At 56.0% G+C, this 16148-nt stretch overlaps 1 protein-coding gene and 1 long non-coding RNA gene across 2 annotated transcripts in view; both read left to right on the top strand.

The window, feature by feature from the left end:
- Positions 1 to 2552: 2552 nt before the first annotated feature.
- LOC132010867 (uncharacterized) lies at positions 2553 to 3738 on the top strand. The gene is made up of 3 exons (XR_009402296.1): positions 2553 to 2659; positions 2775 to 3364; positions 3575 to 3738. It is a non-coding gene; the product is annotated as an uncharacterized LOC132010867 (long non-coding RNA).
- A 1760-nt stretch (positions 3739 to 5498) lies between these two features.
- Positions 5499 to 16148, top strand: part of C3 (complement C3) — a 32703-nt gene continuing 22053 nt past the window's right edge. Inside the window, exons 1-19 of the mRNA XM_059388802.1 lie at positions 5499 to 5628; positions 6009 to 6201; positions 6514 to 6676; positions 6774 to 6844; positions 8414 to 8508; positions 8595 to 8677; positions 8771 to 8861; positions 9003 to 9105; positions 9189 to 9315; positions 9559 to 9674; positions 9769 to 9939; positions 10331 to 10540; positions 10663 to 10869; positions 11174 to 11332; positions 11644 to 11773; positions 12042 to 12113; positions 12293 to 12496; positions 15544 to 15652; positions 15931 to 16016. Coding sequence (XP_059244785.1) covers positions 5558 to 5628; positions 6009 to 6201; positions 6514 to 6676; positions 6774 to 6844; positions 8414 to 8508; positions 8595 to 8677; positions 8771 to 8861; positions 9003 to 9105; positions 9189 to 9315; positions 9559 to 9674; positions 9769 to 9939; positions 10331 to 10540; positions 10663 to 10869; positions 11174 to 11332; positions 11644 to 11773; positions 12042 to 12113; positions 12293 to 12496; positions 15544 to 15652; positions 15931 to 16016 — 2461 coding nt within the window. The 5' untranslated portion in view covers positions 5499 to 5557. The remainder of the gene's footprint in view (positions 5629 to 6008; positions 6202 to 6513; positions 6677 to 6773; positions 6845 to 8413; positions 8509 to 8594; positions 8678 to 8770; positions 8862 to 9002; positions 9106 to 9188; positions 9316 to 9558; positions 9675 to 9768; positions 9940 to 10330; positions 10541 to 10662; positions 10870 to 11173; positions 11333 to 11643; positions 11774 to 12041; positions 12114 to 12292; positions 12497 to 15543; positions 15653 to 15930; positions 16017 to 16148) is intronic.

The raw sequence follows: 16148 nt of genomic DNA, 5'->3' as shown, positions 1-16148 counted from the left end.
TTTCTGGGTGTTGAGGCCTAACACAGGCTGTGCGTACAATTTAGAAACCCGTGTTCCTTGCGGAGGGAGGGTTGCAGCCTCCTGGTGTTGAGGACAGAGCAGTGGACACGACCCGCTCAAGGGGCTTACAGTCTGGGGTGGGGGGCCGGTCAGGGAGAGGGCTGAGTCACTGGACCGTTTCATCACAGGGCCTTGACCTAGTCTGGGAAGTCAGGGACAGGTGACTGGAGCAGTAGGGGACGGGCAGCAGGCCCAGGCGAGGGGACAGCACCCGCAGAGGCTGGCGGGCGGGAAAACGTGGTGGGCAGACCCACAAGAGCTCGCAGCGGAGACTGGACACGTAATGACTGCTTTATGCCACACCCTCGTCCAAGGCTTCTGTGGACGCTCCTTCCTATCAAAAAGCCTGTGAGACACAGAGAGGCTAAGTCACTTGCACAGGGCCACACAGCAGATAAGTTGGGAGACTCGGGACTCAAAACAGCAACAGTCTGATGTCGGACTGGGACTGATGTCGCAGCTGTGCTTTCCCACCAGCGGCACTGCTCCCTTGCATCTGGACTCCCTGCACCCAAACCTTTTGAACTTGCCCCCTTTGTTGTGTGATCCTAGATAAGTGGTTTCACCTGTTTCCCAGCCTGTGAAAGGGGTGGGGGGCGGTCCCACGAGGTCACCGAGTATGGCCCAGGATAATGCTGGGAGTGACTCAGCACAGCCTAGCTTTTTGTGAACTGCAGCGGGCTTTGAGGAATGACCTCTGACTGGGGACGGACCTGAACGTGTGCGCGACACACACACACACACACACACACACACACACACACACACACGGGCAGCTCTGGAGATGGGGCTCTCCCCTTCCTGTTCCAGCACACCCTTCAGCTAGAGTGCCCAGAGCCCCTTTTGGAACTCTGGGAGGTACTTCTTTGGGGAGGGGGGCACAGGCGGGGGACAATGGGTAGAGAATTGGGCTGGGGTCAAGGCTTCCTGCAAACGGAAGCAAGCTTAACGGGCACAGGTGAATAAATAGCCCTGCCAGACAGGGAAGTGGGGAGGCATTGCAGACTGAGGAAGTTACGTGGAGGCAGAGGAGCCCAGAATAGCCTGGCAGTCCCACTGCAGGGCTGGCTGGAGCTGGGCAGGGGCAGGGGGAGGGGGGAGAAGCTGGCAGAAGCCCCAGGACGCAGACGCGGTTGGACTTCTAACCGGTGCCTGCAGAAGCTGAGGAAAAGTTCAATGCAGGGAAGGACATGGCTGTACAGGATCAAGGTTTTACTCCCCGCGAGTGCGGGGCTGGGCAGGGTCGTGGCTCCCCAAAGATGTCCGCGTCCAGTCCGTGGAACCTGCCAATGCCATAGTTTGTGACAAAAGGCACTTTGCAGTGGTGATTCAGTGAAAGACCCTGAGACGGGAGGTGATCCTGGATTGCCCAGTGTCAGCACAAGGATCCTTGCAAGAGGTCCATCCGAGACGGAGGGGGATAAGAAAACTTGCCCGGAGGAGTGTACTGTGGGGCTGGAGGGACGGAGGGGCCACAAGCCTCGAGTGGAGTGGCCTCTAGAAGCGGAAAAGGCTGGAAGAGGATTCCTCCCCTGGAGCCTCCCGAAGGAAATGAAGGAACACAGGCCTACCTATACCTTGATTGCAGACATCTGCCCCCACCCCCAGACCTGTAAGATAATAAAGGGGTTATTTTCAGCCACCAAGTTTATGGTCATTTGTTACAGCAGCGGTCAGAAGCTCATACAGTTTAGGAACATGAACTCTGGACCCCAGCTCTTGCCAGCTGGGGGATATTGTGCAAGTGGTCAAAGCCCTCCGTTTCTTGGTCTGCAAAACAGGCAGAATAAACAAGGTTGGTGGGATTAGGCGCTGCATCTGGGTCTCACGGAGCCTTTCGCCTCGTTCCTGCGTATTCCTGTTTTCGACATCACGATGCCGTAGGATTGCGAATCTGGGTTTTTAGACAAGGTCCCCAGTTGCTGTAGAGCATGTGGTCTGGAAGCAATGAGCCTGCAGCAGGGAAACCGCGGACCACAGGGGTAAGAGAGGGGACAGACTGGGACAGGGAATGCAGGGGCCAGGGAGGAAGGGGAGGCCTTGGCTTGCGGACCTGGCGGGGCTGTCCCGGAAGTAAGGCACGAAGCGGGAGGAGCAGGTGTTGGAAAAATAAACACACAGTCCAGGTGTGCGGGACACCAGGCTGAGCATTCTGTCTGCTGATGCCACCAGCTTGTCACCCCAAGACTCAGAGAGAAGTTCCATGGTTGTGATGGTCCAGCTTACAGATTAGGAACTGGGGCTGGGAGGTCAAAAGCCTCTGGCCCTGTATCCTCCAAGGCGGGGGCGGGGGTGGGGGGGGGGGGGCGCAGCTAGAGGGGGCCCTGGTGCCCAGGCCTCTGCTGACTGCGGGGGGGGGGGGGGGGGGGGGGGGGGGGGGGAAAAGGAGTCAAGGGGCAGAGGAGACTCAACCAGGCCAAGTTTACTTTCAAGTTAATGAGTAATAAGTAGTGAGAAGGGGAAGCTCGGGTTGCACGGTGAGCGGAGGGAAATTCTCAGAAAGCAGTGAGGCAAAGACCCCATTCTGGAAGTGGGAGGCCAGGAGGGAGCGGTAGTCCCTGCCATTCCTGGGCCCGACAGTGCCTCTGAAGGGTCAGAGGTGAGGGGCGGGGGGAGGCGGGGAGGTCCAGCAGGTGTGGGGGGGGAGCACCTCCCCCCACCCAGAATTCATGGCCACTTCCTTCTCCTTCTTCTCTCCTTGCCCTTCTATCTAGGGTGGCCTGACGTGACCCAGGACACCCAGCTCCGTCTGCACTGTGCGGATAAACAGCAAATGCTCTGTTGGTCCCAGAAACCAACCGCACCCAGCTCAGGCAGCCTGGTTCTCCCTCCCTCCCTCCGTGGAATGCTGGGCAGGGTGCACCAGCCGACCAGAAGTCCCATCCCGAAGCCTCCTCCTCTGTCTCCCCTGCTGCCTTATCTTGCCTGTCATCCTCCTGCACTTCTGGGCAGAAGTGCCCACCCCAGGAAGAAGCCTCAGAGAATTCTTTCCTAACAAACGCTGTTCTGCACTTGCCTTCATCGCTCTGGTCACTTCCTAGCGATCGGGGACAGGACCCTTCCCAGACTTCCACCACCATGGGCATAAAGTGTATAAGCCCAGGGCTCTGAAGCATCTTAGCACCTCTCCTTGTCAAAACAGCAGGAGCTATCATCCATCCGATCCAGTCCTTCGGCAGGATTAACGGAGACTCAGGGAAAGAAGGAACCAGGCCTGGAAGGGAGGCAGAGGCCAGCAGCAACACCTGCCCAAGACGGTCAAAGAGCGCCAATGTTTAAGGCTGTGATTAATCGAGGAACTAGGGTAGGGTTGGGGTAGAGCAAGGGCATAGAGGAAGGGATGGGGGGTTGGGAGATCCTAGCAGGTTCCCCGTCCTGTGTCAGAAGTCTGTTCTCGACTCTGGACAGTAAGCAGGCATTGCCCTCTCCCTGCTTCTTCCAAAGAAAGGGTGTTGCAATCAAAACAGACAGGGGCCAAGTTTGTTCTGTTTCTGCTCGCCTCCCCCGCCTCCAGGCATGCCAGCAGAGCCAGGAAAGGAGCGTGGTTTACAGGAAGTCCGCACCGAGCTCCCCTTTAACCCCTTCCTTTGGACTCTGGAAACCAGCCCTTCAGAGATGGGGACCCTCCACACCAGTTGCCAACTGCACCCCGGACTTCACAAACCCCTTACCCCGGACGCACAGGCTTGCTGGGAATCCAACAGATGCACATCAAAATGACGCCCAGGCAAAAAATGCAAAGCTTTGCCAACAGGTCGTCATGGCGAGGCAGTGGGGAAATCAGCAATTTCCTGCAGGGTCAGCAAGAATGTAAATCAATACAGTCATGGAGGGAAATACAGAAATATCTGGCGAGATTATTCGCGTACATGAGTCCCCTTTGATCCAGGGTTACGTGCTTTCATGGCAAGAGCGACCCCGCGTAGTGAGCGCCATCGATAACCTCACTTTACCTGGGGAAACTGAGGCTCGGGGTGGCTATTCGTCAGGTGGCCAAAGTTGACCACTACTAGAAAGGGTGGCGGGCTCAACATGACTCACTGGAGAAAACTCGGCTCGGCTCGTAACCATGCAACTCGGTCCGCGGGAAAGGCGGGTTCCTTTCGCACACGTGCGGCGATTGCCTCAAAGAACAGGAGGCTCTCTTGGCACTGATATTAAACAATCTCTAAGGGACATTGTTTGTGAAAAAGCAAGGTGTGACCCAGGCAGGGAGACCCGGAAGTACAGGACACGCAGAGAACACTGATCACTTGTTTTCAAAACTCCCCAACGCTTACCAATGCGTAAGGTGCCTCTGGAAGGAGCCAGAAGTTCAACCGTACTGTGATATTTGAGACCTGGAAGTTGGCCAACGGGAAAAGGAGGAAAGTGACCTTTGCCCTGTACACCTTCTTGCATCTCTTAGCCGTTGAACCATTTGAGGATATCAGGTATTCATACCAAAAAACTAAATATAATTCATAATAATAGTAATAATGACAGATTAAGAGAATGTTGATATAAGACCAAAAAAGCTAGCAATGGAGACTTTGCTCAATGATGACTTAAAAAAAAATTTTTATTTATTTATTTGAAAGACAAAGATCACAAATGGGCAGGGAGGCAGGCGGGGGGGTGCGGGGGGAGCAGGCTCCCCGCCCAGCAGAGAACCCCATGTGGGGCTCGATCCCAGGACCCTGAGATCATGACCTGAGCCGAAGGCAGAGGTTTAACCCAATGAGCCACCCAGGTGCCCCAATGATGACTTTTTAAATCATCATAGTCATTCAGGCCATGTCTGTCACCTGACGAGAGTAGGTGATGAGAGTTCCAGGCTCCCCTTGCCCTAAAAAGCATGCTCCCCTGCATAGCAAACTTCTACACATACTGCAAAGCCCAGCTGACATATCCTCTCCTCTCAGAAACCTTCCCTGACCTTCCAAGCACCAGGGTTCTTCTCCACTGGGAAGAAGAGTGGGGCACAGAGTGTCTGGGCTGGACTCTGTCCCCCACCCCCCCAGCCTTATCCAAGCATGGAGGAAGGGCTTTCGCTACCAGCGTAGAGATGGACTGGTAGGAAGGGTTTGGTTAATAAACGCATGGCCAGAAGTGGACTGGGGATCGGGCCCCGATATCTGGGGTGGGGGACTCTCTGGTCCTCGGTATTCCTCTACTACTACGTACGTACAATGAGAATAGTTTCACCAGCTGTCCTTGACCCTGAGGGAGGCCATGGCAAAGGGAAGGTGTGTTTGTGCTGTAGGAGGACATGCCCTTGGGTTAGTTACCCCAGGACACACCGGCCCCAGGGACTGAAAAGCTTAGGAAACGGTATTGAGAAATCTGGGGCAGCCCCAGGGAGGGGGAGGCCACGGGAGCTGTGGGCTGGACTACGGCGGGGGTGGGGGAAGGCAGGAGCCGGATAAAAGGCCCCCTCTCACCGCCTCTGCTCATTCCCTCCCAAGCCTCTCCCTCCATCCGTCAGTCCCTCTGTCCCTCCTTCTCCCTGGGCACCATGGGGCCTGCCTTGGGCCCCAGTCTGCTGCTGCTGCTGACCAGCTTCCCCCTGGTGCTGGGGGATCCCCTGTGAGTAGTCACAATCCCTCCCCAAACGTGGTCACTTCTGAAGTTGGGAGTGGGTGTTTGTGGGGTCAGGTCTCAGGAGAATTCGGGGAAAGAGGGGTCAGTGGGTTGGGCTGTTGATGAATTCGGGTTTCCTATGAGCTCGAGTTCGAGAGCTGGGTGTTTGTGGGATTCAGGGTTGTAATGGGGGGTGTGCATTTCTCGAACCAGGAGTCTGCGGGTTTAGGGTGCATGTGCTGTGGTGTTCAGTGATTCTGTCGCAGTCGTGATTCAGAGGCCTCGAGATCTGACTGCGTAGACCTTGGGAGTTTCACGATGTGTGGGTGAGGATTGGGATGCCAGGTCTTTAGAATAGCATCCGCTGCCTGTGCCCACTCCGGCAGGTTCTCCATGATCACCCCCAACATCCTGCGGCTGGGGAGCAAAGAGACTGTGCTGCTGGAGGCCCACGACTGGAAAGAGAAAATTGCAGTCACAGTCACAGTCCATGACTTCCCGGCCAAGAAGCAAGTGCTGTTCAACGAGAAAACCGAGCTGAACAGCGCCAATGAGTACCTGAGCGCGGTCACCATCACGGTGGGTGCACAGGCTGATGTCCACCCCCTTCCCTTTTTGAGCCCTTCCTACTTTGGAGCCCACTCCTGAGACTCCTCCTTCAATTAGCCCCTCCTATCCTGAGCCCCCTGTCTGGGTCCCCCTTCTCTGACCCCTATGGCCTCTCCGAGTGGCCCTCCTCTCCCAGCCTGGGCACACCAGGGAGAGCAGGAGGGCTGCACAGGGGCTATTGGTGGGTGGGGCAGTTGTGGGTCCCACCAAAGGCCTGGGGGCTGGATGTGGGCCAGGGGCCCAGAAGGAGAGCCCTAATGTCCCTCTCTGGTCCACCCCTAGATCCCCAACAACAAGGATTTAATATCAGAGAAGGGAAAGAGTTTTGTGACTGTCCAGGCAACCTTTGGGGCCACCGTGGTGGAAAAGGTGGTGCTGATCAGCCCTCAGAGCGGGTATCTCTTCATCCAGACAGACAAGACCATCTACACGCCCGGCTCCACGGGTAATGGGAGGGGCAGCGGCTGGAGAGGGCGGGGCCCGGGCTGTGGGCAGGGGCAGGGCCTCACCCAGCGCCCCCTCTCTCTAACACCCCCTCCCAGTCCACTATCGGATCTTCACCGTGGACAACAACCTGCTGCCGGTGGGTCGGAGTGTCATCATCGACATCCAGGTACGAGCCAGCCAGGGCCCCACAGACGCCCCGAGAAAAGACTCAAGGAGAGACCAAGAGAGAGGCTCCAGAAAAGGCGCACCTGACGAGACCTAAAGACAGAGAAATGCGTTAGAGGCACAAACACAGAAAGAACACTGGAGATGGGGCAGAGATCCAGGGATACCACGTGGATTCTGGCTCCAGATAAATCCCGGGTCGCTGAACCCCTTCCTGGGCCTCAGCCTTCTCATCAGAAGATTGGGGTGACACGGATAAAACCTATGTAGCTCATTCCGCCTCCTGCAGCCAGAGGGCGCCCGCGAGCATCCAACTCACGTCCCGCCCTCCTCTACCCAGAGCCCTCCAGGTGTTCCCACCTCCCTGGGGTAAAACTGTAAGGCCTCCTGCGGTCCCCAAGGCCCTGCGCGACCTGCCCTGTCCCCTTCCTGTCTCTTCCCCTTACTCGGCTTCAGCCACATGGGCCTCCTTGCTGTATCTCCAACTGCCATGCAGGACCTGCCTCAGGTCCTTTGCACAGGCTGTTCCCCTGTACCCAGAAAACCCTCTTCCTCCAAATACCCACACTGCTTGCCCCTCGCGCCCTTCAAGTCTTTGCTCAAATGTCACCAATGTCCCAGTTTTACAGAGAAGCCTCCTTGAGCATCCTGTAAAGTTGCAACCTCCTTCCCCCTCAACCTACACACACTTGACTCTTCTCCCTTATTGTCATCTCCTCTCGGCATCCTAGCAATTGGATTTATTCATTTGCTAATTGCCCCCCCCCAACCTCCACGGAACCTAAATTCCACACGGGAAGGGATTTTTTTTTTTTTTTATCTGTTCATTCAGGACCTTATCTCCTGAACCCAGCACAGTGCTTGGCATATAATAACTTAAAATTTACAGGGAGAAATCATGCAAAGGGAACAGGGACCAGGTTCTGACAGCCCTGAGCTGATTTGGGGAGTCAGTGGAATTTGTGGGAACCGGTGAACACACACTTCTAAGGGCACAGCCTCGGCCCAGTCCCAGTCCCAGTCACCCCAAACCAACAGGAATCCATTCTCCACAATTATCCCCATCTCCAGGAGGAGCCAGAGAGCCAGCTGCCCACAGGATGTCTCCTGACATTTAATTATTGGCAACAAATGAAATAACGTGGACTTGGTCGAACCACGTGGAATTGCTATCCGTGTGGGTCAAAGAGTCAAACGCAGGCAATTCTTTGTGGCCCAGATTCCTGCAGGAAGGAGGTGATAAGTGCTGGTTATTGTTAGTCTTCAGACAGACCCTGATGACTGTGAACTCCTGCTTACTTTAACCACGTCCCAAGCCAATGAAGTAGGGGCTCTATTTATCTCCTTTTTCTCCGTGGGCACATTGAGCACAGAGAAGTTAAGTAACTTGCCCAAGGTCACACAGCTCACCAATGACAGCGCGGGGATTTGAATCCAGGCTGACTGACCCAAGTCCATGTTCAAAAGCAGGAGGCATGACACACAGAGAGTGGTCAGACACAGAGAGGGAGAGGAGAGCCTGAGGGCTAAGCCTGATCTCTGAAGAGACACACCCTCCCTGTCTCCGCAGACCCCAGACGGTGTTCCCATCAAGCGGGACTTCTTGTCTTCTCTAAACCAGGCTGGCATCTTGTCAAAGTCTTGGAACATCCCGGAGTTGGTCAAGTATGTCATGCAGTCCTGGAGGGGGTTCCCTTTCCCAAGGGAGGGCGTGGGGGCACGTGGGGCTCACCGCCCTGTCTTCCCCACAGCATGGGGCAGTGGAAGATCCAGGTCCACTACGAAGATGCCCCGCAGCAAGTCTTCTCTACTGAGTTCGAGGTGAAGGAATACGGTAAGAGGAGGAGGGTGTCTGGGTGGGGGGTCCCCGCAGCGCCAGACCCCAGGCCCCAGCGCTGGTGCCCTACTGGTATGTCTCTTCCCCCAGTGCTGCCCAGTTTTGAGGTTCACCTGGAGCCTGAAGAGAAATTCTACTATATCGATAACCAAAATGGCGTGACGGTCACCATCACAGCCAGGTGAGGGTCTGGGAATGAGGCCAGGGGGAGGGATAGGTGAGGTGAGAACCAAGTGAGGGTGCAGGGGAGCTGCAGGAGGAGCGAGTAGGTGCTGAGCATGCCTTTCGGGAGAGGAGCATCTGAGACTCTCTTGCCTCTCAGGTTCTTGTACGGGAAGAATGTGGATGGAGTAGCCTTCGTCATCTTTGGCGTCCAGGACGGTGACCACAGGATTTCTCTGGCCCAGTCCCTCAGTCGCATTAAGGTGCTCTGCTCCTCCTCGCCGTCTCCGCTCTGAACATCCAGCCTCACCCCTCCCCCTCTCTGAGACTCCTCTCCCCTCCCCAGATCAACGATGGCACTGGGGAGGCCAAGCTGAGCCGAAATGTCCTCATAAACGGGGTGGAACCCTCCCGACAAGAAGCCTTGGTGGGGATGTCCTTGTACATTTCGGTCACTGTTGTCTTGGACTCAGGTGAGACCTGGTCTGAGGGCAGAGGCCCAGCTGAGGGGGGAGGCCCCGTTGGAGGGCAGAGGCCCGGAATGAGGGGGGAATCCAGTCTGAAAGAGGAGGCCCAGTCTGAGGAGGGAAACCCAGAATGAAGGTGGGATTCAGTCTGAGAAGGAGGCCTGGTCTGAGGTGGGAGGCCCGGTAGGAAGGCGGGGTCCAGTCTGGAGGGGTGGCCCAGGAGCCTGCCCTCATGGCTGGCCCCCTCAGGCAGCGACATGGTGGAGGCGGAGTACAGCGGGCTCCCCATCGTGACCTCCCCCTACCAGATCCACTTCACCAAGACACCCAAGTTCTTCAAACCATCCATGCCCTTTGACTTCATGGTGAGACCCAGGGTGGACCTGTAACCCCCAACCCGGCTCCTGGCACTGGCCCCACCTCTGGGTCCACTTGTGTGCCCTCCACCTGCCCCCACAGGTGTTCGTGACAAACCCTGATGGCTCCCCAGCCCACGGCATCCCCGTGGAGATCAAGAGTCCCCATAAAGATCAAGAGTCCAAAGACCAAGACCTGACCTCGACACGGAATGATGGTGTGGCCATGCTGACCATGAACACACCCAAGAGCAAAGAGCCCCTGACCATCACTGTGAGTCCTCGCCTGCCTGGGGCCCCATTGCAAAGAGCCGGGCACAGAGGGTCCCTGCCCTCTGCCCCCAGCCATCCTGACACCGGCAGAGGAGGGCCCTTTTACTTGCATAAGGGAATCATGCCATTCCTTTAAGGATATTTGCACTCACACCGAGATGTGTTCATTCTCATAGAGGGGTCCTTCTGGCTGCTCAGCTATCTTAGAAGGATCACTGTGATTATATTCAACCCACCTAGATCATCTAAAACAAGCTCCCATCCTCTGATCCTTTATTTAATTCCGTTGGCAAAGTTCCTCTTGCCACAGAAAGTACCAGATTTGCAGGTCCCAGGACTTAGGACATGGACATCTTTGGGAGGCCAGTATTCATCCTTCTTTCCTTGCCCAGGTACGCACGAAGAAGGAGGGTATCCCAGAGTTTCGACAGGCCACCAGGCAAATGAAAGTGCAGCCCTACAACGCCATGGGCAACTTCAAAAACTACCTGCATCTCTCTGTGCCTCGCTCGGAGCTCAAGGCTGGGGAGACTCTCACTGTCAATTTCTACCTGCGAGTGGACCCCAGCCAGGAGCAGTCCATCACCTACTACACCTACCTGGTCTGTGGCTTGCTAGGATCCCAGGCACCCCCCTCCCCGCCGCTCCTCCAGAACCCCCAATCTCAGGTCGCCCCATCCGCCCCCCCACCTTGCTGATCTTTATACCGACCTGCCCCTCCCAGATCATGAACAAAGGGAAGATTTTGACTGTGGGCCGCCAGAAGCGGACACCTGGCCAGGACCCGGTCGTCATGTCTCTGAAAATCACTCCGCAATTCATTCCTTCCTTCCGCCTGGTGGCTTATTACACAGTCACTGGCAGCGACGGCAAGAGGGAGGTGGTGGCCGACTCCGTGTGGGTGGACGTCAAGGACTCCTGTATGGGCACCGTAAGCTTCCCAAGGCTCCCCCTTCACCCATCTTGGGACCCCCCCCCCCCCCCCCCCCGCTCCTCCCTTGGCCTCCCCCCCCCCCCCCCCCCCCCCCCCCCCTGCGGGGGGGGGGGGGGCACTGCTCTGTTCCAGCCCCAGGGCCTCTCTTGCTCCCACACTCTCTCTCCTGGCCTTCAGCCTTGGGTCCCTCTGGCTCCCCCTTCCTCCCCTTCCTCTCCTGCCAACTGCTGCCCCCGGACTGACCGAGAAGACCCCTGGCAGCGCTGACCCCTCTTCTCCTGCCCCTCCTGCTCCCCCGCAGCTGGTGGTGAAAGGTGTTAGGAAGGGCGAAAGGCCGTATCTGCCTGGACAGCAGATGATGCTCCAGATCGAGGGTGACCCGGGGGCCCGAGTGGGGCTCGTGGCGGTGGACAAGGGGGTGTTCGTGTTGAACAAGAAGAACAAGCTGACTCAGAGCAAGGTGCGCCCCTCCCCCCACCCCCCAGCCCCGATGGTTGGGTAGAAGGCAGCAGAGGCAAAGGGGTGGCCTGGGGCTGAGGTGGCATTTGCGCGGAGCAGCGGAGAGCACAGGAAGCGCTGTCAGGCCTGCGCTGGAAGGAGCGGACACGGCGGGCGCAGTGGGAGTGCGGTTGGTCGGGTCCACGCTGGGGGTGCTCGAGGCCACCGGCTGGCTCAAGGCTCTGAGGGGTCTGGGGGGAGAACCAAGGGAAGGGCGGGCGCGTGGGCCCCGGGAGCTGGAGGCCCGCACGTGACCGCTTCCGGCCCCCGCAGATCTGGAACGTGGTGGAGAAGGCGGACATCGGCTGCACGGCGGGCAGCGGGCAGGACTACGCTGGGGTCTTCTCGGACGCGGGGCTGGCCCTCAAGACCAACAAAGGGCTGCAGACGGCCCAGAGGACCTGTGAGCGCCAGGGAGGGGGCGGCGCCTCTGCCCTCAGGCTGAGAGCACTGGAGGGCTGGGTGCTGGGGTGGGGGGCCCGGGTTCCAGTCCTGCCTCGGCCACCACCTAGCCAGTCCCGGCTTTCCGAGCCTCGGTTTCCTCCTCTGTCGCCTGGGAGCAACAGCTCCCCTCCCCCGTGGCTACTGAGAGGGCCTGTCTGAGGGAGGAGCGCCTGGAGGGCTCCCGATCAGTCCTTGACCCATCCCGTTGGTGTCCGCCTGCCCCTCAGCTCTCGAGTGCCCCAAGCCAGCCGCCCGGCGCCGCCGCTCCGTCCAGCTCATGGAGAAGAGGCTAGACAAAGGTGGGAGCCCTGGCCGCCTCCGAGCCTTGTGCAGGCCGGGGAGTGGGGGGGGGGGGGGGCCGCCAAGGGGCCTGGCTGGCCGTGGGGGCGGCCTCCCTGCCGTCTGTCCCGTCTGTCCCGAGGGCCTTCGGCTCCGAGGCCGGGGCTGCGGGCGTGACGCGGGCTCTGCGCCCCCACAGCCGGCCAGTACCCGAAGGACGTGCGCATGTGCTGCACGCAAGGCATGCGGGACAACATCATGAAGTACCCCTGCGAGCGGAGGGCGCAGTTCATCGCCCACGAGGAGCAGGAGCGCTGCGTGAAGGCCTTCCTGGACTGCTGCAACTACATCACCCAGCTGCGGCTCAACTACAGCCACGACGACCCGCTGGGACTGGCCAGGAGTGAGTCTGGCTGCGGGGGGCGGGGGGAGGGGGGGCGGGGTGCTGCTGAGAGTGGACGGGGGAAGCCAGAGAAGGGAGGGGCCTGTCTGAGGGAGGAGGCGTGTCTGAGTTGGGAGGGGGCCTGTCTGAGGGAGGAGGCCCCTTCAGAGGGGAGCGTCTATCTGAGATGGGTTTTCAGCTTGCATTTACCAAAGAAAACTAATTTATGGTGCTTTCCAAAGAGGTGCTAACTCAATGCCTAACAACCTTTGTGGCTTCATTTTAATTCATTCATCCATTCATTCATTCATTCATTCATTCATTCAGTTCTGGGTAAGACCAAATGTGTACCCACTTGAAGGTTTACATCTCAGGCCGAATGAATCCTAAGCAAAGCCGAGAGAGATTTCTCTTGTAATAACCCCACTTAAAGCAGGCCACAGCAGCCGAGGGGACTGGCGTGGTCTAACTGCCGTTTGCTGAGAGGCTTTGAGCCCCCTGAGGCCTGATCCCTCCTTTTCCAAAATGCTTTTTAAAAATGGGTCTTGACTGGGGGAAAAATCTCTCTGCTGGGACAGGCGCTGGCGAAACTGAACCCAGGGACAGCGGACGGCGAGCAGCACAGGACCTTTTGTGAGGGTCACCTTGGCAAATTCCCAGCTCCTCCCAGCCTTTCCGGATTGTTCTTTTTAACCATTTTATGCAGAGCGTTCGCTGCCCTGGTGATCATTTTACCTGGTCCTTGGAACCCTTCTTTTGTACATCCCACTGTTTTCTTTTTTTAAAGATTTATTTAGTTATTTATTTATTTATTCATCTGACAGGCAGAGATTACAAGGAGGCAGAGAGGCAAGCAGAGAGAGAGAGGGAAGCAGGCTCTCTGCTGAGCAGAGAACCCAATGCGGGACTCGATCCCAGAACCCTGAGATCATGACCTGAGCCGAAGGCAGTGGCTTAACCCACTGAGCCACCCAGGCGCCCCATCCCACTGCTTTCATGGGGGACCAGAAATTGTGTCCTTCAAACTGGGCTCCAAAAAAGGCCCATGTGAGCGGCTCTTAAAATAGAGGGAAGTTACCTTATTAACTACCGGATGAAAAGTCCTGTAAAGAGAATACCTTTGCTTAAAAACTGAAGAAGAAGAGGAAATTTCACAGCAGTACGCTGCCTGATCAAAGCAAAACTAATCCTTTTTTTTTTTTTCTTTCAATAGTCACCAACAGAAAAAGTGAAAACAGGCCTAAAAACCTTTTCTTCCCCCTGAACTGTGTGAGGACCCACCACCCCCGACTAGCTCAGTGTGGATTTCCTAGAAGCAGAGATATTCTCCCAGAAAACCCAGCACAGACACCAGAATTAGGACATTAATGTGGACTCGTCACCACCAAACCTTCTAGCCCCATTCACGTGGCTTTGGTCTGGTCTGGTTTGGGTTTGCGTCCTTTACAAGAACAGGATCTGGTCCAGATTTGGACGTCCTATTTGCTGGTGGGGGTCTCCTTAGCATCTTTAGATCTGCCCAGCCCCTATCAGAGAGTCCATCGTGCAGCGACTCTCATGTCCAACTCTTTTGGGGGCCCATCCCTCAGTTTGGGTTGGCTCAGTGTTTCCTCATAATCACGTTCAGCTTTTGCATTTTCGACAGCTCTGTCACAAAAGAGACATTGTGGCCTTGTTAGTGCATCGTATCAGGGGCCTTATGACCTTGATTTTGTCCCATTGTTGGTGATGTGATCCTTGATCACTTGGCTAAGGCCGTGTGTGCTGGGTTGCTTCACTGTAAAGTTCCCTTTGTTCGCTTACAGTTGCTTTTGAAACTCCTTATATGGGAACACGTATTTTTTTTTGTGCACACTTATATTTTTATTAATTTTTTTGCTCTTTATAGGCAGTCACTTCTTAAAGGCAGACATTGCCAAAGCGGGCAGATATTTATAAATTCTTTTAGCTGGAGGGCTAGCACTCCCTCCACCAACACCGCTAAAAAAGAACCAAAGATTTCTAACGTACGTGAACAAAGGCCTCTCCCTTCAATCTGTGTGAAATATACTAACCCAGGCTCACTGCTTTCTACTCCAGTGAGCTACAGACATCCTTGCTCAAAGAGGAAAATTAGACAAAAAATATCCCATCTACCAGCATCGGGCTTATGCCCCGCTTGGGTGTTTTCATTCCTTAACATTGTGCACTTTTTTTTTTTTCTTTTTAGCCAATTGGGGGTGAGACAGAGTTGTTCACGTGTCCATACCCCAAAGGCACTTTGATGGGTTATTCCAGAACGTGGGTGGACTGAGGCATCAGCGGGCTTCACCTTTTTTATTTCGCAGACCCAGAGCCGAATTACAGTCTGCCCATCATGTTTTAAAGAAAGTCCAGACAGGGTTGGACCCTCTTCCAGCCCCCCACCCCATCTACTTGCTGATGGTGTCAGCCAGGCTTGAAAAGGTCACCCCCTCCACACCCCCTCACCATCAGGTCTGGGGAGTCTGTGGAGTCTGCCGTTTTCCTCCAGGCACGGGGCCTGGGAGCTACTGGGCTTAGAGAGAGAGGCTCAAGCGTGTGCTTTCAAGCCTATGAAAATTGGGGGAGGGGTACATCATATAACCAGCCTGGATTATTTTTGCCTTCATACCGATACAATTGTAAAATGTAATTTTTTTTAAACTTTGTGGGAATTTGACCCTTTATTTTTTTTATTTTTTTAAAGATATTATTTTTTTATTTGACAGAGAGAGATCACAAGTAGGCAGAGAGGCAGGCAGAGAGAGAGGGGGGACGCAGGCTCCCCGCTGAGCAGAGAGCCCGATGCGGGACTCGATCCCAGGACCCTGAGATCATGACCTGAGCCGAAGGCAGCGGCTTAACCCACTGAGCCACCCAGGCGCCCTATAAAATGTAATTTTTAATAGTGTTTTTATGGAGGGAAGAGTCACAAATTTAAACACAACTGGGCGCCCTCCTCCAAAGCCATCGCGCGGCCATGGGTGAGTTCTGCTGTTAGGACAGTGGAGAGATGGGTCTGTTCTAAACCCCTCGCTCCCCTCCCCACCTCACCCCCTGCCTCCCAGGTGACATGGATGAGGACATTATTCCGGAAGAGGAGATCATTTCCCGAAGCCAGTTCCCTGAGAGCTGGCTGTGGACCGTAGAGAGTCTCAATGAACCTGAGAAAAATGGGTAAGGCCGAGATACCCCCCCCTTCAACCCACCCCCCAGACCAGTTCCTACAGCATCCCAGACTGGATCCACTTAATTTGCATGCGCCCCAACCCCCCACTTTTCTGGAGTCGCTGTGCAACCCCACAACCCAGCCTAGAAAAATTGAGAGTCAGGCTACTTACCTTTGTCCAGTCACGAGCCCCTCCAACTCTTCCCTGGGGACCCCTCCATCCTTGCTCTCTCCCACACCCCGGACACCTGTCTTCTAAGGCTTCCACGTCTCCCTCCCCATCCAGAATCTCCACGAAGACCATGAATGTGTTTTTGAAAGATTCCATCACCACTTGGGAGATTCTGGCTGTGAGCTTGTCGAAGAACAAAGGTGAGAGAAGGTGGTGGGGTCCCATCCTCCAGAGGCGGGGACTCCGAGGCCACTGGGCATTTCCTCATCCCATCCAGAGAGATCTCCATTTCTTGATGGCTAGAGGAGGGTCAGATCCTACTCTGTGGGTGA

This window comes from Mustela nigripes, chromosome 2, assembly GCF_022355385.1.
Source record: "Mustela nigripes isolate SB6536 chromosome 2, MUSNIG.SB6536, whole genome shotgun sequence".
In the NCBI taxonomy this organism is placed as follows: Eukaryota; Metazoa; Chordata; class Mammalia; order Carnivora; family Mustelidae; genus Mustela; species Mustela nigripes.
This window is presented reverse-complemented; position numbering and strand designations above follow the sequence as displayed.